This window comes from Primulina huaijiensis, chromosome 9, assembly GCF_012295235.1.
Source record: "Primulina huaijiensis isolate GDHJ02 chromosome 9, ASM1229523v2, whole genome shotgun sequence".
Classification (NCBI taxonomy): domain Eukaryota; kingdom Viridiplantae; phylum Streptophyta; class Magnoliopsida; order Lamiales; family Gesneriaceae; genus Primulina; species Primulina huaijiensis.
This window is the reverse complement of record NC_133314.1, coordinates 688,645-710,917: the sequence shown is the minus strand read 5'-3', so window position 1 is coordinate 710,917 and position 22,273 is coordinate 688,645. Positions and strand designations below refer to the sequence as shown.

Genomic DNA, 22,273 nt, shown 5'->3' with positions numbered 1-22,273 from the left:
AATCAGGAGGAGCACAGTAGACGTCTGACCGCAGTTTTGCAGACCATACAGAAGCATAAATTATTCGCGAAGTTCAGTAAATGCGAATTCTGGTTAGAGAAGGTGGCGTTCTTAGGCCACATCGTTTCTAACAGCGGCATTGAGGTAGACCTAGCNATCTGGCATTTCTCCCCGTACAAATAATGCCTCCAAATCTTTAAGGCAAAAACTACGGCTGCCAACTCTAGATCATGGGTAAGGTAGTTCTTCTCATNACTAATGAAACATGGCGTTTACACCACAGATGCTAGTCTCAAGCTCGAGCGACCTTTATCTTTGTTTTAGGCGGCTGATTCGACTAGGAACTTGTTTAGAATATACTGTACACTTCATAATGAGTTTCATAATCTTACGTTGCGACGCAGACCTCATGGTACCTATTGTATATTCAAGAACTTTATCTATGCAGCTTGCATGGGTATACAGATAAAGTATAATGCCATAATCGAATGAAATCATAAAATATTATTAAAATAAAGATTGTTTTACATTAGAGTCAATAAAAGCCCTAGCCACAAGTTGGCTTGTCGGGCACCTACTCTAACAGATCTGGCATTTCTCCCCGTACAAATAATGCCTCCAAATCTTTAAGGCAAAAACTACGGCTGCCAACTCTAGATCATGGGTAAGGTAGTTCTTCTCATGGGTTTTCAACTGTCGAGAAGCATACGCTATCACCTTCCCATGCTGCATCAACACTGCGCCTAGTCCGAGCTTCGAAGCATCGGTATACAATACAAACTCGTCGGGCCCTGACGGCATGGCCAATACTGGTGCTGAGATAAGAGCTTCCTTCAAAGTATCGAAGCTCCTCTGACATGCATCGCTCCACACAAATTTAACGTTCTTCTTTGTCAATGATGTAAGTGGAACTGCGATGGAAGAGAATCCCTGAATAAACTTTCGATAATATCTTCCTAGCCCAAGGAAACTACGGATCTCTGATGTATTCTGCGGCACAACCCANCTCTTCGGTCACAAAATCTTAATTGTTATTGTGGAACAACAGAACATTTGTCTTCCTCATGACCAGTAAAAAAATATTTGTTTTCACCTTGACATATAAAAAATAATATTTCTTCACAAATGACTCAAATAAAAGATTCGTTTGACAAAATTGACCATGAGATCGTCTCACAAGAGTTTTTATGTATTTTGATGTATAATATTTTTAAATTTTAATATTTTATGATCTTTACTTTTATTACATCAGTTTGAATGTTAAATTACATCGATAATAATAAATAAATTTATTGAGTAGGTCTCTTATGAGACGGTCTCACGAATCTTTATCTGTGAGACGAGTCAACCCTACCGATATTCACAATAAAAAGTAATACTCTTAGGTACCGTTTGGTTCATGGTATGAGATATATAGTATGAGGATAAGTAATATTTTGTAATAATAAAATAAATAGAAAATGATAGTTAATATATTGTTTGATTTAATTGATTTGATTGATTAAATTTGAGATAATATGATATTACTATTTTGTCCTTGATGAAAATATTAATAATATTATTTATTAAGGGTAATATCGTAATTTTATATTATTGATTTGATTGATGTGAGATAAATTATTACGAATTCGATTGATGTGAAATAAATAATTAATAATTTGATTGATCGAGATAAATAATACTTGTACAAAACAAGTGATATGATAGGACTATTTATATTAGTACTTAGAAGTACTTGAACCAAACGGTACCTTAGCATAAAAAGTAATACTTTTTCATGGATGACCCAAATAAGAGATCCGTCTCACAAAATACGAACCGTGAGACCGTCTCATATAAGTTTTTGCCAAATTTATTTGAAAAGGTTTCTGGTTAGAATATCCAATTGATATAGTAGTGTTAATAATATATATTATTAATTAATTAAAGTTGAAGAATTATTTAAAACTCATTATATAACTTCACTGATAAACCTTTGTTTATTTTCCAAAAATAACCATTTTTTAAACATTTTAAATTATATATTTTTCTATATTTTAACCCAATAATATGTTTATTTATATTTTTAAAATTTCAGATCATTATATTATTATTTTTATTTTTAATTTAAAAATATGAAAAAAATCATTAATCCTACTTGGTGTTTGTTTAAATAATAAGTGATATCAGGAGTTCGGATAAATCCCGACGCTGTTGCAAAGATAAAGCAATCAAATTGTGAATCTCCAAACCCCAATTGGTCGAACGCCATCGCACCTCTCCGTCTAGGGTTTTATCCGATTCATATATTTTCTACAGCTCGCGCGCGCAGATTCACGCGACCGTCTAATATGTTTGAATTCCCTTCAGGTTTCATTTGATTAATCCCGAGTTATTGTGTGTTGAAATCTATATCTGATTCAAGGTTGGGGATCTCATTATGATTATCTCTGTTATATTTCGTTTCACATCGTTGTTCTACGTGAAGCCGAGTGATAATCTTCGCGTTTTTGGTCCTGGTTTGAATCCTTTCGCTCCTTATAACATGGCCCAACACACCTCTCGCTAAATTTTTGAAATCTTTCTTTCTATAGTTGTTCCAAGGACCATGTGAAAAGTTGTTCAGTGATAGATGAAAATTTTCTGAAATTCCAGATAGTCGTGATCATTTGTTGTTTAACTGATACTTTCTGGCATAAGTTTCCGGGAACTCGAAAATAATATCAATTTTAGTGTTTAGAAGATATAAAGTTTAGGTGGGAATTTTGTTGCCTGTCTCGGGTTATCTGTGGTTCTGACTGTTGGGGAATGTGAAAAGAGAAGATATCCGTGGTTGTCCAGACTTCATTTGTGGGTTTATCATTTTCGTTTTATGTATCTGAGTAAGATTTGGGGTAATTTAGTTTATCTACTTGGATAAACTTATTGGGATAGAAGTCAAGCTTTTGGGGGTCCAAGACTCTGGGATTATAGGGTATTGAGAAAGTGCTTGTCTTTGTCACCTGTCACCACAAAGAAGAAAAATAAATATCTATAATGTTGGAGTACCAGTATTCGATTAGGAGGAGCAGGAAGTTGTTGAGTAGGTCGGATAGCGACACAGATGATCGAGGTTGGACTCTACTTCATGTCTTTGCCAAGAAAGGTGACCTTAAAGAGGTACGGTCTTTAATTTTTCTGACCATTGTTTTGTTCGAGTTTTAATTCACATGTGATACATTATGCAGTTTCGTGTTCTTTGGTTTTAGAGGTCTATTAGATTTAGCACTCCTTCTGTAAGTGAGGATATATGTATTAAATGGTGCTAAAATCAGTTTATTTTGGATTAATTAATACATGATTACCACACAAGCAGAACGGATATTCCTACTGTTTAGCTGTATGGAATAAGGAATGGGAAAATAAATAATTTTTGCTTGTGCATGTAAATGAGAAATAAATTCTATCGTGGTCTATTTTAAGTTTTTCTGAGTTTAACTGTCGGGGGAATTGGTGCAGACCACAAGAAGGTGTACTGCCTGTTTTTGTTATCACGATGCTACTCCAGTAGCATGATTCTTTTTTGTCGGCCTTTAATCTTGACATGGGTTTTTTTCCCTGTTTACACCTCTCAGTGGATTCTAATCCGCTGAAACTTGTGTTTTTATTGAAATGCCGCATGTTTAGTTTGTTTGGAGAATCAATTGGTGCCTTTTAGTTGTTTTGTCCCTTTTTTATGCGGCAAGAAAGAGAACTATGATTTTACTTTGTGGTTAATTCTTAGAATGATTTAAGAATCGTGGTAAGTTTGCATTGGTTTTGAAAAATGTCGAGGAGGACTTGAAATTTCACCACTTCTTTTCTACTCTGTTGCACTGACTAAAAGATTTAACTGAGTAGGAGGGATTCAGTTCGATGACTCTTTAACTGGAACTACTCTTTGGCGAAAATGAAAAGCCAACTTGTCCTTTCGTCTCAATTTCACAAGTCTTATAACTAAAATCTTATTGGTTACTGTTAACTTTTAGCATCTGTGAACTTTAAAAAACTTGTGTAATGGTATAATATGTTTAATTCTCCAATGCCACACATCCCCCTGATGGTGTTTATCAACATTTATGATGTCAATCCTTGGAATTGTTTGGATAGTAGTGTTTTTTTTATTCGACTCTTTACAAGGATTTTTCGTTATTTTGTAGGTTAAACGTCTTCTTAATGAAGGAATGGATGCAAATGTGGCTGCTTGGGGCCCAAAGTCGCTTGGTGTAACCCCTCTCCATCTAGCTGCTAAAGGTGGCCATCTCAAAGTTATGGATAAATTGCTAGAACATGGTGCTGACATTGACGCACGGACCAAGGGTGCATGTGGATGTGAGTATTTTGTTAATATAGCTATTATTCCTTTATATAGACAGTACAACATTCATTAGGTGTTTATTCATAATTTATCGGATGCAGGGACCCCACTTCACCATGCGGCTAAAGAGAAAAAGAAGAAAGCAATCAAGTTCCTCATTGAAAATGGGGCATTTTTACCGGACGACATCAACGATACAAGGTTCAATCCACCTCTCCACTATTGCCCTGGTCTTGAATGGGCTTATGAGGAGATGAGGCGTCTACAGGTGGACAACTCTTCGTCTGGTGAGACATCTTGCAGCTCAGAAAACTGAGGCACGCTCTCTCTGGCATTTGACCAATGCTGCATTTGGAAACAAGTAGAAGAAGCTTCCTGTGTCTGCGCCATATCGTTTTGTCTATATAACGTATGCTTGTGTTCTGTGTCTTAGTGGCACGTCTGTTTCTCTCAATGTGGACATTTGCCATAGTGTCCGTATCTTGTGTTTGGTGAGTCTTTGTTGCTACTTGTTGTCGGTGATTATGAGTGATGTTTGGTGGAATCAGGTTGAATGTTGTTCAATACCAATTCTGCAATTTTAGTATTTTACCTTATTCTCCCTTCCGAGTTAAAATGAATAACTGCATACCTCAGACCATCTCAAATCAGGGGTGTCGTCGATGATAAAGATAATTGTAATTTTTTAAAAAATAAAGGGCATACTATTTGAGATTTTTTCGGTTCATATATGTTTGTCTCTTTATAATTTTTATTAACTATCTCGTCAAATTTCAATTTTAATATGTTATTCTTTTTTCAAACAATTTTTGTCATTTTTTGATACGATATCTATATAATAGTTATTACATGTAATCACATTCGATGAAAAATCATTAAAATTGACAAAAATTGAAATATAAATGACTAAATTTAAAATTTTAATAATATAAATAACCAAAATCGTCAAATGACCAAAATTTTCAAATTAAAAACAATTGAACAAATGCCGTGAGTTTAGAAAATAAATTTGTAAATTTCAATTTTAAATCCTTAAAATATACTGAAACGAAAAATTTACTTTGAAAGTACTTTGAACATAAAAAATAGAAATTATTTTATATTTATAACTATGTCTTAAAACTGAAATTAATTGTATTATTCTTTGAATTTGTTTTTAAAATCCGCGACACTTAACAAAATAATAATAAACCGTTCCATGTAATGTGTGCACATAATTAAATTTCAATAAAAAATATTAGTTTATATATAATAATTTTTTGTGTAAAATATAATGAGATTAAATTAATTTTTTATTTATTTAAAGTTAATAATTTTTGGGGAAAAGGAATTTGTATATCATGAAACACCAGAGATATATATATATATATATATTATGAAATAAAAAATTAGCGGAGTAGGGCTTGGTATTTTTTCCGCGAACCCTAATAAGAGTTCCCCCGTTAAAGTTTATCGATCGCACGCTGATTAATACTGGAAGAAGAATGGCAGCTCCGGCGGTACAGAGAGGAGGCGGGGGGCGGCGAGCTATGGGGGAGGACGACGCGAATCTGGTTTTCGAAACATCCAAGGGTGTGGAGCCAATTTTGAGCTTCGATGAGATGGGGATAAAAGATGATTTACTCAGAGGCATCTACAACTACGGATTCGAGAAGCCCTCGGCTATACAGCAGCGAGCTGTGCTTCCAATAATCTCCGGCCGTGACGTCATAGCTCAGGCGCAGTCTGGTACGGGAAAGACTTCCATGATTGCCCTTGCTGTTTGCCAAATTGTCGACACCAAGTCCTCCGAGTATGGTTTCGGTCCTTTTTTTGCCCCTTTCTTCTCTTGTATTATGCATTGTGGTTGGAGTTGTATTGGTGCATGGTGAAGTTGAACCTTCTTATATTGCTTTTCTCTTGCTATGCCTGTACTATTTTTCTTTCTTCTTTTTGGCAGAGCTTGGTTTCCGGGTTTCTGTCATAATGTTACCATAGTCTGAGATTGTGCTTATAAATGCTTTTCTTTGCTACTTTGATTTATGTGGCTCATAAAATTCGCCTTCTCTTGGACCTTTGGTTAAAACTTACAAGTTACAACCTTTAAGCTCCCCATTTTCTTTGAATTATTCAGCTACACTTGAGAAGTTCTTGAGAGTAACTATACTATATAGTTGGGGTTCAAAAGCATGACAATAGGCATATCTATTCCCGTAGTTCTATTACCATTTTAACTGATTAACTAGTAGCCTAGCCTTTATGTTGAGCATCCTATTCAGTGATTATTTCCTTTTCGTTTAATCCTTATTGTAGGGTCCAGGCTTTGATATTGTCTCCTACAAGAGAGCTGGCTGCTCAGACTGAGAAAGTAATTTTGGCTATTGGTGACTATATTAATATTCAGGCACATGCTTGTATTGGAGGTAAAAGTGTTGGCGAGGATATTAGAAAATTAGAACATGGAGTTCAAGTGGTGTCAGGGACACCCGGAAGAGTTTGTGACATGATTAAGAGGAGAACTCTGCGAACCAGATCCATAAAATTGTTAATTCTCGTGAGTTTCATGTTTTTGTTAGCCTGGTGGTCTTAATTAGGCAGTTCTGATTCCTTTTATTTTTTGGTTTTTGAAATTTTATCAGGATGAATCTGATGAAATGCTGAGTCGAGGTTTTAAGGATCAGATTTATGATGTTTACCGATATCTTCCTCCAGAACTCCAGGTGCTCTATTTCTTCTTCCCTCATTGTTAAACCAGTATGTCCACGTGTGTAAATGATTTATGAAGTGCACGTGCAAAAGTTTTTGAAACTATCACTAGATGACTGATATGTTAAGTGCATTCTGTAAAAATATTCTTAAAGGCACCCATCCCTTGCCTTGTAAAAGTGTTAAGGGTTTTACCCCATGGCTGCATGGAATGACATTTTAACGATCATTTTGGAGCTTCTTGGTTCTGGTTTAGTCTTGCATCCACCATGTAACAAGTATATGAACCATGACTTTGTTATCATTTATCACATAACTTCTATGTGCTGATTTCCAGCAGATTTATGAAGTGTACTCGTTGCATTTTCAGGTTGTATTGATATCTGCAACCCTTCCAAATGAAATACTTGAGATCACAAGCAAATTCATGTCTGATCCAGTTCGTATTCTTGTAAAACGTGATGAATTGACTCTGGAGGTAGGCCTGTTTTCGTGATTAATTTTCTACTTTAAGTGGAAAAGACTGTAAATGAAAGGGGGTGGTAGGTGGAAAGAAAGTGCTAGATTTATGAGTCTGTATTTTCATTCAAACTCATCAATTTTTTTTGATAAACTAAAGAATATAAGAAAATTTTGGCTTTGTTAATCTCAAAATATTGATTTTACGAACTCTTTATTTTCCATGCCAAATCTTCAAGCAGTCCCGCATATTTTAACAGGGGGCTTGGCTTTCCTGGTTATCAGCATATACCGGAAATTGTGTTTGGTTCTTGTTATCTGATTCTTATTATTTGTTTTGACAGGGCATCAAACAATTCTTTGTTGCAGTAGAGAGAGAAGAATGGAAATTTGATACTCTCTGTGATTTGTATGACACCCTTACCATTACTCAGGCTGTTATTTTCTGTAACACGAAGAGGAAGGTATTGGCTACTTTGGGCTCCAAGTTTTTTCCTGATCAAGTTTGCTTGTTTTTTCTGAAGCCTGTGCCACATAAGAGCATCTTGAATCCTGGAACATTTTTGTATTTAATTATATTACTTTATGATCTGTCATTTTGTCAAAATGTTATATGAAAAAATCATACTTGGTGGCTGATATTAATTGCATGGATTCTAGGAAAGTGTCTTCATAAATTATTGGAGTCATGCGTGGAGTGAACCTACAATACTTGTGAATGTCTGGATTTTCCTAGAAGAAAGAGTGACATGTCTTTTTACAAGTCTAAACTTTATTGAATTTAATGGAAATCCATGTGTTGCAGTTTCTTGTTTCTGGGGGTTTCATGCTGTTCCTCCATGTATGACAGGTGGATTGGCTGACAGCAAAAATGCGTGAGAATAATTTCACTGTTTCATCTATGCATGGAGACATGCCTCAGAAAGAAAGAGATGCAATCATGCAAGAATTCCGCTCAGGTCAAACTCGGGTTCTGATCACAACAGATGTTTGGGCTAGGGGAATTGATGTTCAACAGGCAAACTCCACATTCTTATTTCCTTATTTTGATTTTTATTTGACTTCAGAAGAAACTTCATCCGCTGGGAGAAATTCTTATGTCAACCAGTTGATCACAATTGAAAATAATGATGTGGAAGTTTCAATTGCATTTTACAAAAGATTTGGGGAGATGGATCATTGCTAAGAAATCCCAGTCATAAAATGAACACGTAGTATTCTTGATTAAGCAGGGAAATTCCATAAAAGTCTTGTTTAATACATATGAATTCTTGTGTGAATTGATGTTTTTTTGATATTTTATGGCCAACTATTTGTAGTAGAACAAACTGCTAGTTTTCTGAACATTTTGTTAGTTTTGTCGGGAGAAAAATAAATCTTCTGTAATCTCTCTTACTTCTCACAAGTTTTATCTCATCATACAGTTAATTATTGACGGAAGATGTTTTGCTGATTTCTTGTGAACATATTGAATTCTTGTAGGTTTCCCTGGTGATTAATTATGATCTTCCCAACAACCGAGAGCTTTACATTCATCGAATCGGTCGGTCTGGTCGTTTTGGAAGAAAGGTACTCTCAATTTGTGACTTTGTGTCAATGTTGTCCTCATCTAAAATGCCATGCAAAAATGTAAAAATTGCAGAAATGTGGGGCTGTAAAAGTGTTATGTTCAAGCGGGCTATAGCATAACTTAATTCTTATATTTAAATCTGTTAATTTTTCCTGCTCCAACTGTGTTTGATACCCTAAATATACATCAAAATTCAAAACAATTTATTTTTTTAATCTATTTTGAAGTATCTACTTTCTTTGAGGCTGTTAGTATTAATATCAATATGATATCTAAACTTCATTGGGTCTGGAATTTATTTTTTTGTTTGTGCAGGGTGTTGCTATAAACTTTGTGAAAAGTGATGACATCAAAATCTTAAGAGACATAGAGCAATATTACAGTACTCAGATCGATGAAATGCCAATGAACGTGGCTGATCTAATTTAACATCTCTCCGGAACGCTTTTCCTTGAGTTGCCATTGTATCATTATGACCAGTGGTGGATGAAGAAATGGGATAGGTTTGTCATAGCTGCTTGCCCTTTGTGAAAACAATTGATTGGCATGGTTGTTTGTTTATAGCGCGTGGTTTTTGAGTACAAGTGGGTCGTTCGGTATAATATTTAATAACTTCTTTACTCTTTAGTTCGTTGATAAAGTAGAGTAAGTTGTGCTTTGGATTGGTATTGAACCGAAATCTTTGTTTCCTAATGTCATGATTTTTCTAGTATCTTGGATTATTTTCTTGTTTAGCTGTCACTATCGCCACACATTTACGTTACAATGAATTTGTGTCTTAGCACTCCGTTGCCTAGCATCGAGGCATGAGATGTATTACTTTGCTGCGATCCATCATGGTCCAGTTATTTATAGGAAAAACAATTCAGAGAGGAGTTGAGTTTGAGTAGTGTCTGCTATGACCTTGAATTGACAAGTGATCTGATCACAACTCCGCTGGGTATGTCTCCCGATGTCATTTGAGTATCTGAAGGTTAAATTTTGAGAATTATCTATGTTTATCCACACACAGAATATGCAAAAAATACTTGTGGTTATAATATTTTATTGTCACATTTGATATTGGTAGCATAAAATTTAACTCAGTTCTATTATTAGAAACATTGTCTTCCTATAACATGAGACATGTTCAAATTCATATGAAAGAGAGAATATTTATCTTCACTACATCCTAATGTCGTAATGATAACAAAAAAAAGGTCGCTTATTCAACATCTTCTCAAAAAGATATGGGTTGTTTTGAAAAAAAACATCCATTTGAGGAAATGTAAATTCAACTGGCACTTTAGTTTTGTGAACACGTTTGAGTTGAATAATAGCTCAAGTGAACTCGGGTGAATGGATCCTCGTTAACAAATCTTGATCTTTTTAGCCTTGCTTACAAGTCGATGAATCAATTTGTTAAGTCTGCATTTGGTTGGAGGATAAAATAATGAAATGATTAAGATATAAATGATAACGAAAATGATTGAAATAGAAATATAATGATAAAATAATATTATGTTTGGTATGATTGTTAAGAATGAGATAATTTAGAATCTTTTGATGAATTGACTAAATTGTCCTTCCACTATTGCGACGGCGGTCGGCCGGTGGTGTGGTGGTTGGTCGGAGGCGGTGGTCGTTGACGGCGGCGATGGTCGGCCGGCGGCGGCGGCGGTCGGCCGTGGGGGTGGTCGGCGACAGCGGTCAGCGGCGGTCGGCGGTCGGTGGCGGCGATCGGCGGTCGGTGGAAGGAAGTGGTGGTGAGTTTGGATATAGAAGAAAGGTAAAATTGGAAAAATAGGATGTATTAAGAGTTGAATAAATAATCTTAGGGGATGATGAGTTATTATTTTATCCCAGTTAATATAACCTAATCATTTATAGGAGTGATTGACTTGGTTAAATAAAAGTCGTACCAAACATGGGATTAGGTGGGTTTAAAAAACATAAACCCACCTAATCAAGGCTACCAAACGCAGCCTAAATGTCTTACTAAGTTATAAAAAGTTGTATATATAGACTTGAATAATTTTTCTTCTTTGAACTTGTTTTTGAGGTTGAGTTAGATCTAACTTTCAATTTTAATATGATATCAAAGCTCAAACTCATCATTATGTGTTGGACTACCTTAATAGGTCACATGTTAATATTTAATATATTTCACACTCCATATGTTCATTTCTGGGCGTGACGGGACTCGGGAGTATTAAATGTTCAATATGGACTTAATTAAGTCATTGAGAGTTGTATATATGAAATTCAAATAAATATCCTACATTGACTGAATTAAGTGAGGGAGACTGTTAAATATCTCACATCATCCTGATTAAGTACTTGTGAGTTGTATATTATATATATGGAACTCAATTAAGTTCTTATGAGTTGTATATATGAAATTGGGTTAAATGTCTTACATCGGCTTCTCTCCTTGAACTGTCACAATTATATTCAACAACCTGCTAAAAAGACTTGCTCGACAAAATGTCTCTCTGAAAAGATATTGCTTTCTTTATTGCTAGTTGAACATGTTCTACCTACGAAGACGGAGGAGATTCGACCTTTCTGTTTCTTGTTTTAACTACTTTTTCCTGTCAATTGATTTTGGAATTCAGAAGCGATACCTTGTCAATGTGAAGCTCTAGTGGGTAAAAGACAGGTTTCTTGATAATGTAGTCTCTAGCAGTCTATGCCTTAAAGCTACTTGTATCCTTATTTCCATTATAGGAACACATCCTGATTAGTGTCTCCCAATCCACATCGTTTCCAAACATCGTGGGCTGCTTGGTCTGCTTAAAGTCTCCGCTTTTATCCGTCGCTACCAAACATATTTCAAGAACTTCATGTCCCTGATTCCCGAGGTATCCCTGTTCCCTGTTATAAGCTAACGCCCAAGTCTCTGAATGTTTATAAACAAAGAAATGCATCTTATTTACGAGGAATGTTATGTGGATATTTTGCATAGGCTGCAAAAATTGTTTATGATTACTTCCCTTACAAACAATTGAACAGCTGAGATGGGATTTAGATTTGCCTTATGATTATGAGAATACTTTTTTTTTTGTGAGGAATCCGGAGTCATTTTCATTCTTGAACTTTCCGATGAGCGTGTGGGATTGTAGCTGTTAGTTTGGAATGATAGCATAACGGCATCCTATTTGGAGCTGAGAAATTGGAAGCAAGAGTAGAAGGATGAAGCATTGTCGTTTTCGGTTGGTTTCACTAGGGGTTTCGGATTAAAAAGAAAGTGCATGGAGTGGTTGCACGAGTGGCAAAAGCTTCCATACAGTAGCCCTTACGTGGATGCATCCCATCTTGATTCAAGAACTGATGCATCTTAAAAGAGGATTGTCGGGGTTTTTTCACGAGCTTCTGCACCTTACAATCAATAAAAAGACTGGAAGAAAGAACGTATGTAATCTGCGTGCTCCATTGCCGATGCCTCAAAAGTTCACTAAGGTGTTTGAAAGACACCCGGGGATCTTTTACATATCGCACAAGGGTGGCTTACAAACTGTTTGTCTTTTTGGCTTGTTGAGAAACATCCACGCGCTGATATCCGGGAAACTTATGCAAGCATGATGAAGGCAGGATTGATTCTTGAAGATGAACCGGTGAAGAGTCCCGTCGGAAGAAGAAGAGATTTGGATGGATTCGAGTCCGATTCCGAGATGGATTGTAATTTGATTTCCGAATATGAATCTGATGAGGGGTGAGATGTATAAAAATTTTCATCTCGTCCTTTATGTTGGAAATAGGGTCGGCATAATTTTAAGTTATTTGATATCTATCGCTCAAATTTTAGGTGTTTTTTCATTTCTTGATTAAAAAATTGAAATTTTATAATATAAATATTATTGGATATTTAATCTTAATTAATTTGATCGTTTGATTAACTTTTAAATTTAAGAATGTTGATTTGGTTAAAATTAATTTGAATTATTATCAAATCAAAAGTAAACTTATATTTTTTGAAAACTAGAATTGAAGCGTTTGATTTTCAAATTCATTTATTGTTTGACCAAAATATCGAATATATTTAACTTAAACCAAGTTCAAATTTTAAATTTTTAATAACATTCGGCTCGATTTGATTAATTTACCGAAGAAGAAAGATTAATTATTTTTTTAAAAATAACTCGCTTCCTAAAATAACCTATAAATTTATACCACGCTTTGATTATTATTACTATTATTAATTATTTTTAAAAAATAACACGCTTTCATTATTATTATTATTATTATTATCCAATAAAAAGCCAATGGCCGCACAGGACAATAAAAAATATACGACTCATTTTAAATTTAATTAAATAAAAGGGATTTTTAACTTTTTTAAATCGAAAAAAGGGAGTTGAATGCTGTTAATTAGGTGAGTTTATTTATTAGGTCATTAATTAGTTAGTTAGATTTTACTTTTTTTAAAAATATTTTTTTAATTGATATATCCCTCATCGATTTGATTTTTCGTTTATTCCCGTTATTTTTGTGTTCTTCACGACAAAATAATCAAAAATCATTTGAAAATTTGAAGATTTGTAGAGAAGTAAATATATACTCGAATGCTCTGTATTACTAGATTTGTTTCAGTTTAGTTCTGATTATTAATTTTTTTTTAGAATTTTTGTGAATGGAGTTAGTGTGAGTATTTACAGTCGAAGAACGTGTTTATTGTGTGGGTCGAGAAGGTGGATGGAGTGTGATTCGAGTATGATCGTATGTGCTAGGTCTGGATAGTGAAGTGTGAGTACAGTGTGCTAGTTCTGGCTATTGTCTCGAGTGGGTCGAGGTGCAGCTGTGGGTCGATGCACACCTCGACCCACAGTATGTGGACCAACCTCTGAGTCATAATACGTCTATATAATAGCATATTTATAATATAGCATATTTTTTTTAAATACATACTATTGTCTATAATATAATAATCTTATCTATGTTTTGTAGGTTATGCCACATGTGATCAAAAGAAGACGTGGAAGGAAAAAACAAAACAGATTTCCATATGTAGGAGAATTTGGTAAAGATAAGATTGAATGATATGTAATTTGTTTGAATTTAAAGACAATCGATTTGATTTTATTAATATGTAATGTGTTTGTGGTGAATTTTTAATTTTGGTGTGGGTCGAGTGGACAAGATTGTAATGTGTGTAGTAGATTTTTAAATTTGGGTCGCGCGGGTGGTAAATTGTTTCAATTTTGGGACGAGTGGGTCGAGTGATAATGTTAGAGGTTTGGTTTAGGGTTTTATTTAGGGTTTGGGTCGGGTTTGGGTCGAGTTTGAGTCGAGATGGGTCGAGTGGGTAGGAAATTTTTGATATTTTTGAGTTTTGATCATTTTATAATATATAATTCACTTTATATATGATTAGAATATAAATATATATAAAAAATTTATTTGTGTAAACATTAGTTATATGTTATAATTTAAGTATGTTAGTTAAAAAATTCATAACAAGTAGAAGAATGTATCTCTTATTCTAACAATGTGGGTTGAATTTATACTCGACTAAAAATCTTAACAAATTTTATAATTCCACTAAAATTCATAACAAATTTTATAATAATAGAACTAAAAAAATTCATAACAAATTTCATTACATATTCACTTTAATGAAAATATATCGAAGCATATGAAATTAATGTTTATTGTATATAAACATTAACAAATTTTATAATTCTACTAAAATTCTTAACAAATTTTATAATAATAGAACTAAAAAAATTCATAACAAATTTCATTACCTATTAACTTTAATGTAATGAATGTATATCAAAGTATATATAGCTTTATGGGTCGAAAAGCCAAAATTATGCTTCTCGACCCATCTCGACCCACGTGACCCACCAAAATTGGGTCGTGTGGGTCGAGTATAATCTCGACCCAATTTTGTGACGAGTCATAACCTTCGACCCAGTTTTGATTGAAATTGTTATAATTCTTAGCACATAAAATTAAATTACCAAATTGAGTGTACTGCACCAAATATTTTATCTCTTTCTCATTAAAAAATGATACAATCTTTTTACAGATTTCAACGTATCTTGATCATAAAGTTAACTTGCTTTCAAAAAATTGATTCCTTTCAAATTTAGCGGAAAGTAAACCTGTAAAAAAAAACAAACAAAAAGATTATAAGTTGTATAAATTTAAAACTAAACAATTGTTATTAATTATAAAAATTTAAAATTAATGGGTCGTGACGGATCGTGAAGGGGTCGTGAAGTCTTCACGTCACGACCCTGGGTGGGTCGTGAAGCCCACGACTCTGGTCTTGTGCTTCACGACCCAAAGTTGGGTTGTGCTTCACGACCCTTGTGCTTCACGTGAAGCACTTGTGCTTCACGACCCAACAGTTCACGACCCCACGACCCAGGATGAAGCTCTTCACCCTGGGTCGTGAACACTGACGAGACCCAATAAATTTCATATCTCAAAATAAATTTCTTAACAATACGTGGTTTTCTTATTGGGTTTGTTGCAGATGAATAACTTATAGACTCGTGGTTAATTGTTAGCCAAAAAATGAGAGGATGGAAGGTTGAGAAGAAAAGGATTTTTTGTGAAGATAAGGAATGAAATGAGATCTAGAGTTGAGTCGGGAAAGATAGAAAAATTGAGTCGAGTAAGTTTTTTTATTTAAATAAATTATAAATATTATTATATATAAAATTAAAAAACACTAATAAAAAAATTAGTTTTTAAACAAATTTTAAACAAAAAAATAAAAATCTCCTTTTTTTAATAAACTTTCGACTCCCGTTTTCCACATTTTCCCATGGCCGCACCAGCGGCAGCAGCTTCTGCAAAATCCCTGGTCAGAAAACTGCTTCTCCATTCACCTTCGCAGCTTTCTCCATTCAGGTTTTCCATCTCGACGGCTGCAACTAAGGCAACATACAGCAAACTCGCCAGCAAAAACAAGGAAAACAGAGCAAATAAGCAGAAAGCAGAGTTGCTGCTGAAGAGGCGGACGCGCTCGGGCCGGCAGCTAGACGAGTATGGGTTCTCGACGCAATTTGGAAAGGAGAATTCAAACCATGTACCCGTTTCGCTCGGCGAAGTGCTTGACGTATTTGCTTCGGTACTCTTATGTCTTTTGTTGATTGTACGCTTGGTGCCGGTGGGCATTCCGCCACGGTGGGTGAATTGTCAATTTTTATTATTGGGTTTTGTGTGTTGGATCGTGTCTTTTTCACTTTGGTGATTTTTGATTCAAGGTTATGTTTTGTTTGCTGTGGTATGAAATGGGAATGATTTAAGGGTGGGAGAATGGCGACATTTAGGATACGAAAGGACTGGAATTTTCATTTCATGTTATATTGTTAGTTCTGTAGCATTTTGCAATTCAAGAATGATGATTTCTGAGAAACTAGAATTATCGAAAAAATTAAATCTCCATAATCTGTAGTAGTTTCTTTTAATGGATTGGGTTCTAATTGACCTACTGACACGAGGTTGTAAAAGTTACAAGATACAGGAAAAAATTAGGCATTGTCACAGAAACCCAATTTTTTTAATTTAATCTGTCTAGATGGTGTTGTTAATGCACAAGCGACTCCTGGTGGGAAGTTTGTTTCTGACAATCTAGATTTCAAGAAAATTTATGAGGGATAACTTGTCCCAATTTTACCTATTTTCGCCTCGAAACATTTATTATTTTTAATCTCAAGAATCAAGATGGAATATCTGGTTATATAGTTAATGTTGTGCAATAGAGGCAAAGTTGAAATTGAAGCGTTATAGTTGAACTAGGACCTTGAATTCAGTATAGTTTCTATTATTGTTGCTAGAGACAAAGAAGAACGAGGAGAAGAGGCACAACTTCTCAAGTTTATTGGAACCATGTTCTCTGTTTTAAAGATTGAATTAGCAAATGCTTGTCTGGAATAGTTCATCATGTCTATGATTGGATAAATTAAACTTGTGATAAATACAGATCATTCAGGCCCATCCTGAGATGGAACTGTACGTTGGACTTGATGTTGATCCTGTGGCACATGAAATAGCCCAAGCTCAAATAAACATGGTTTCTGGTGACTCATTTTCAAGTTTACAAGTGCATACCTTTTAAAAAAACTTCAAAAACATTAAGGCTGTGCTTCAGGAATTTGGTGGGAAATACTCAGATCCTGGAATTCAGGGTGTTTTGATGGACTTGGGGATGTCATCCATGCAGGTATGCTGTGAACCATTATATTGATTTTTTTTTCCTATATTTTTTTTATTCAATCCTATCCTTTCTAATTCAGGGCCCTGAGATGTATCCCGTGCTCTATTTATGCCCATTTTACAATAAGCATACCATAAAATTTGAAATGATCGGCTTTCAAAAGGTATCATATTAAGAAAACTAATTATTCTTAAAATAATATCTTTATAAAAAAGGCTTTAGTGAGGGTATTTTTATAAATTCGACCATCAGATTACCAAAGATGATTGGTCTTACGTGTTTATAATTTCAACACTTAACACCAGAGTACCAAAGATGATTGGTCTCATGTGCTTATGTATAATATATATATTTGTAGATAGATAAGTACTTAAAAAAAGTATGGATATTTTAGTAAATTTAATTGTTTACATACCAAAGTGATCAAATACAGACGTTCACATTATCCAGTGTCCTTATCCAATTATGCAGGTGAACAACGCTGAAAGAGGTTTAGTGTCCTTTCTGATGGGCCTCTTGATATGAGGATGGATCCCCAGGTGACTTGCTTCTGCTTATTATCCAAAATCTTATGTCAAGAATTTTTTTTTTTCCTTTATATTTTCTGTTCCAGTTTATGGATTGCCATTCTAAAAAAAAAGAAGAAAGTATTAGACCGTAGGTATGACTCAAACTATAACTATCATTTGGTACCCACTTCATTGCTGTATGAAAAGTCTTGTGGTTTTCTACCATTCCCCAAAAATATGGAGTGAAATAGATCATGTAACTAATTTTATCACATCCCCACTTTTCTAACTGAAAATAGTTTTTGTTGCTCATTATCTTCTCATTTGACCGGTCTAGGAAGCATCAATATTTAATCAAAAGGTTCCTTAGTGCACTTATGGCGAGGGATCTGTTGAACTTAACCATGCACTTCACCTTCAGCTCTGCTATTTTGGATGTTTCTATTGAGGAGCAATAAATGCATTTGCTATTTGTACGGCTGTTCATGTGGCACAGCTGTCGAATCGTTGTGTTTGAGCTACTGCAAGGTTTAATATTTTTTGGCCTATAAACTAGCTACAACTTCTAGTTCACAAGCGTTCTGTTCCACAGTTACTTGAAATTTTTACTTGAGTTGTTTTGGCAGAATGCCTTGATTTCATTTACCATTTACTTGCTATGATTAATGATGCATAACAGTTTAATCGCATGCCTATGTTGGAAGGACTAAACTAACGTATGCGGCGCTTCCCAAGCTAAGAAATTTGAACTTGTACTCTCGCCTGTTGTTATTGCCTATTACCGCTTCTGATTAGATTCGTGATTTAGTAATTCACATTCCGTTTTAGTGTTTTTTGGGCGGTTCACTGTANCTAAAGGCTGTGGACATAGTAAATACATGGCCAGATTCTGAATTGGCTCATATTTTACGTGACTATGGTGAAGAAAGCATTGGTTTTCACTCCAAAACAAAATCGTTAAGGCCCGTTCAACTGGTGGACTGCATTCTACGAATGAACTTGTTAACCTTATTCGGACCTCAACTTCTTGGACAAGAGGTAGCGAGCTTACCCTCTTTATCTATTTCATTTGTTTCATCGCCTGAGGTAATAAATAAAGGATTGATGATAAAAAAACACTTAGTTTGACACAAAACCATTTCTAACATAACACAGGAGGCAGACATGGTTGGATCAAGACTGCAACACGGGTTTTTCAAGCTTTACGAATAGCAGTGAATGATGAACTCAATACATTGAGGGATTCCATCCATTCTTGTTTCGATTCCCTTGCTCCAGGAGGAAGGCTTGCCGTTATCTTTTTCCACAGTTTGGAAGCCTCTGATTGTGAAACAGACATTCTTAAACATTACTAACTGCAGCCAAGAGAGTGGTGAAGAGGAAGAGGCATAATGCTCGAATTTTCCATTGAAAACAGAGTCATATAATGGGAAAAACTTAACATGGATAAAGCAGATAGTGCGAGGAAAGCATCCAGTTATTCTGACAAAGAGGCCCATCGCACCGTCTGAATTAGAGGAGAAACTGAACCCAAGATGTAGGAGTGCTAAACTTAGGTTGGTACAAAAAATATGAAGAGAACAATTTTTTTATATTATTAATTTTTAAATTTGTTGGGTGTATAGCCACAAGCAAATAAAAGTATTTCTTTCATTAATCTTCTTTAAATTCTCGCTATTTTAAGTGAATCGTGGGAATGGCTTCTTTAAATAATTATAACCCTGTTTCCAACCCATCTTCGGACATAATGAAAAAGTTCGTTGAGACTCTTATCAAGTTAATTTCAAGAAGGAAATTAACTGTAATAGCAATCATACCCTCAGCTAACCTAGTGTGTGTGTGTGTGTATGTATTAAATCTTATAGAGTTGAAGAATCTTTGCTTTTGGTATTTTATGAATAATCTATTTGTCATGATAATAATAGTAACAATGTGCATGATTTAAATCATATATTAGATGCTATTAACCTTGACTCTAGTAGTGATCATGAGTGTATCAATCATGGACCGTACGTTGACTCAACATAAGTCGCAACCCATACTTATACACCACTACTGATCATGGATTGTAGGTTAGTCCAACATGAGCCGTAGCTCATGTCTACGTACCATCACTCATAGAATATATCACTCCTGAAAAGTTGTTTTTATTGCCTCTCAACACTCGAATCCAAGACTTTCAGGCTTAAGTACCTAGATTCATAGATTTTTGATATCAATTAGGCTAGTAGCTCAATTGGTACCAACACTATATGAATCTACTTTTCTTGAACGATCATGAGCCGTAGGCTGACCCAACATTAGCCTCAGCTCATACCATGCACCACTACTAGCCATGAGCCGTAGAGTGGTCCAGCATGAGCCGTAGCCCATGTCCATGCAACGTCACTCATAGAATATATCACTCTTGGAAAGTACTTTCTTTCGGCTCCCCCAACATTTTAGGAATCTAAGTACTTAAGTCTGGATGTCATGAATTCAAATGTTAGGGTAGACGAAATAAACCACTTTCTAGGGACGATATATTATATGAATGACGGTGCATGAATATGAACTATGACTCATGCTGGACCAACCTATTACCCATGACTAATAGTCGTACGACTCACAAGCTGTACAACAAATAATCATGTGCTTTTATTAAAGATCTAGCGGAGCCAATAGGGAAATTTAGGCTAATAACACTCAACAACATCATATTTAAAAAACTAACACTCACTTTTGAAATGTCTATTCTACCCTCATTTTTAATATTTTCAAATCCTTTTTTTTTTCTTTTAACCCTAAACCAATGTTTTCTTTTTTCTTTTATGGAAGTCTCTTTTACTTATGAGCGTTGTTACCCAAATTCCACTATCTCCCGATTTACCATCAACTTTCCTCTCTTCGATTCTCCCGACTCCGTGTTGGATTTGCTAATTGTATCTATCCATTCCTCGGCGACGCGTTGATCATTCATCCAAATTGTCTGATCATCGATTGACGAAAGTTTTGTGTTTCTGAATGTTTCTTTTTTACTAAAAGCTGAATTTACTATGCGATTATATCACCGGTGTTTTTCTTCTTTTTTCGGTAAAAAGTTTATATGTTTTTATATGTAACAGTTGCTTAATTATTGGTCCTGATTTATGTGGGAAAAAAAATCTGATTAACTAGTTTTTTTTCTCTTTGTAATTTTTTGATCATTGATGTTTTTTTAGTACGATCGTAATATACAAAGTCGTTTGCTTTTGTTGTGAATACGTGAAGCTTTGTTTTTCGGAGTTATGTCGTATTCTGTTTAATTGTTGGTTCCTGTTTTTTCACATGAGGGCGACCGAATGACAACTGAGTTATACAGTAAAAAATAGTGAGCAAGTTCATGTTTTATATGGTACTTAATATATTAAGATATATTTTTATTGATAAGATATTATAAAATGAAAAACATTGTGAAATAAGCTAAAAAGCGATTGAAGGCGACCAAATGACGATTGAGTGATATGGTAAAAATAAAGTGAGCAAATTCGTGTTTTATATCATATTTACTATATTATGATACGTTTTCATGGATAAGAAATTACGAAATTAAACATAGTGTGAAATAAGGCAAAAATGACTGAGGTCGACCGAATGGCGACTAGGAGCGACTGAGTCATATAGTGAAAATAGTGAGCAAGTTCATGTTTTATATTCTACTTAATATATTAAGATATATTTTTATGGATAAGAGATTATAAAATGAAAAATAGTGTGAAATAAGCTAAAAAGCGATTGAAGGCGACCGAATGACGATTGAGTGATATGGTAAAAGCAAAGTGAGCAAATTCGTGTTTTATATCCTATTTACTATATTATGGTACGTTTTCATGGATAAGAAATTACGAAATTAAACATAGTGTGAAATAAGGCAAAAAAGACTGAGGGCGACCGAATGGCGACTAAGTTATATAGTAAAAAAATAGTGAGCAAGTTCATGTTTTACATGCTACTTAATATATTATGATATATTTTTATGGATAAGAGATTATAAAATGAAAAATAGTGTGAAATAAGCTAAAAATAATATTTTCTAGTACATCAAGTGGTTCTATTGGATCACTCATATATCACTTAGTCGCTCTCAGTATTATGACATTATTTTTATATTTTACACTATCACTCCATTATACTATACTAAAATAGAGTAAATAGACCCAAATGTGAAGTTGTTCATATTTTCTATTATAAGAATTATATATCATTCCGTCGCTTTCTGTCGCTCTTTGAATTATTTTACGCCACTTTTATATTTTATACTCACACGATTATAATATACTATAATATAGTAAATAGTCCACAAAACATTAATTTGATCACCTTTTATACATTGAATAGTACAAAATATCTTCGATTCATTTATACTAAATCAAAAATGTTCAATTATATTTTTTAAAATAAAAAAAACATCCAACCTTCCACTTCCAAAAAACAATATTTTCTAGTACATCAAGAGATCACTCATATATCACTCAGTCGCTCTTTGTATTATGACATTATTTTTATATTTTACACTATCACTCCATTATACTATACTAAAATAGAGTAAATAGACCCAAATG

At 34.3% G+C, this 22,273-nt stretch overlaps 2 protein-coding genes and 2 pseudogenes across 2 annotated transcripts; all 4 read left to right on the top strand.

Moving 5' to 3' along the window:
* The first annotated feature begins 2,175 nt into the window (after window positions 1-2,175).
* On the top strand, window positions 2,176-4,916 carry LOC140985093 (phytochrome-interacting ankyrin-repeat protein 1). Its single transcript, XM_073452852.1, has 3 exons — window positions 2,176-3,138; window positions 4,158-4,329; window positions 4,417-4,916. The coding sequence occupies exons 1-3, from the start codon at window positions 3,016-3,018 to the stop codon at window positions 4,629-4,631; spliced, it is 510 nt and encodes a 169-aa protein (XP_073308953.1). The 5' UTR covers window positions 2,176-3,015; the 3' UTR covers window positions 4,632-4,916.
* A 774-nt stretch (window positions 4,917-5,690) lies between these two features.
* On the top strand, window positions 5,691-9,741 carry LOC140984635 (eukaryotic initiation factor 4A-3). Its single transcript, XM_073452186.1, has 8 exons — window positions 5,691-6,107; window positions 6,608-6,848; window positions 6,934-7,014; window positions 7,371-7,478; window positions 7,804-7,923; window positions 8,310-8,477; window positions 8,942-9,028; window positions 9,345-9,741. The coding sequence occupies exons 1-8, from the start codon at window positions 5,800-5,802 to the stop codon at window positions 9,456-9,458; spliced, it is 1,227 nt and encodes a 408-aa protein (XP_073308287.1). The 5' UTR covers window positions 5,691-5,799; the 3' UTR covers window positions 9,459-9,741.
* A 1,472-nt stretch (window positions 9,742-11,213) lies between these two features.
* Window positions 11,214-12,727, top strand: LOC140984631 (protein WHAT'S THIS FACTOR 9, mitochondrial-like; annotated as a pseudogene).
* Window positions 12,728-15,789: 3,062 nt separating this feature from the next.
* LOC140984443 (uncharacterized) lies at window positions 15,790-19,280 on the top strand (annotated as a pseudogene).
* Window positions 19,281-22,273: the final 2,993 nt, after the last annotated feature.

Excerpts from the sequence above, each read along its gene's own strand:
- LOC140984635 (XM_073452186.1), top strand. The coding sequence starts at position 5,800 with ATGGCAGCTCCGGCGGTACAGAGAGGAGGCGGGGGGCGGCGAGCTATG. Across the intron at positions 6,108-6,607 it reads GTCGACACCAAGTCCTCCGA|GGTCCAGGCTTTGATATTGT; the intron begins GTATGGTTTCGG and ends TCCTTATTGTAG. Across the intron at positions 7,015-7,370 it reads ATCTTCCTCCAGAACTCCAG|GTTGTATTGATATCTGCAAC; the intron begins GTGCTCTATTTC and ends TTGCATTTTCAG.
- LOC140985093 (XM_073452852.1), top strand. The coding sequence starts at position 3,016 with ATGTTGGAGTACCAGTATTCGATTAGGAGGAGCAGGAAGTTGTTGAGT. Across the intron at positions 3,139-4,157 it reads AGAAAGGTGACCTTAAAGAG|GTTAAACGTCTTCTTAATGA; the intron begins GTACGGTCTTTA and ends GTTATTTTGTAG. Across the intron at positions 4,330-4,416 it reads GACCAAGGGTGCATGTGGAT|GGACCCCACTTCACCATGCG; the intron begins GTGAGTATTTTG and ends TATCGGATGCAG.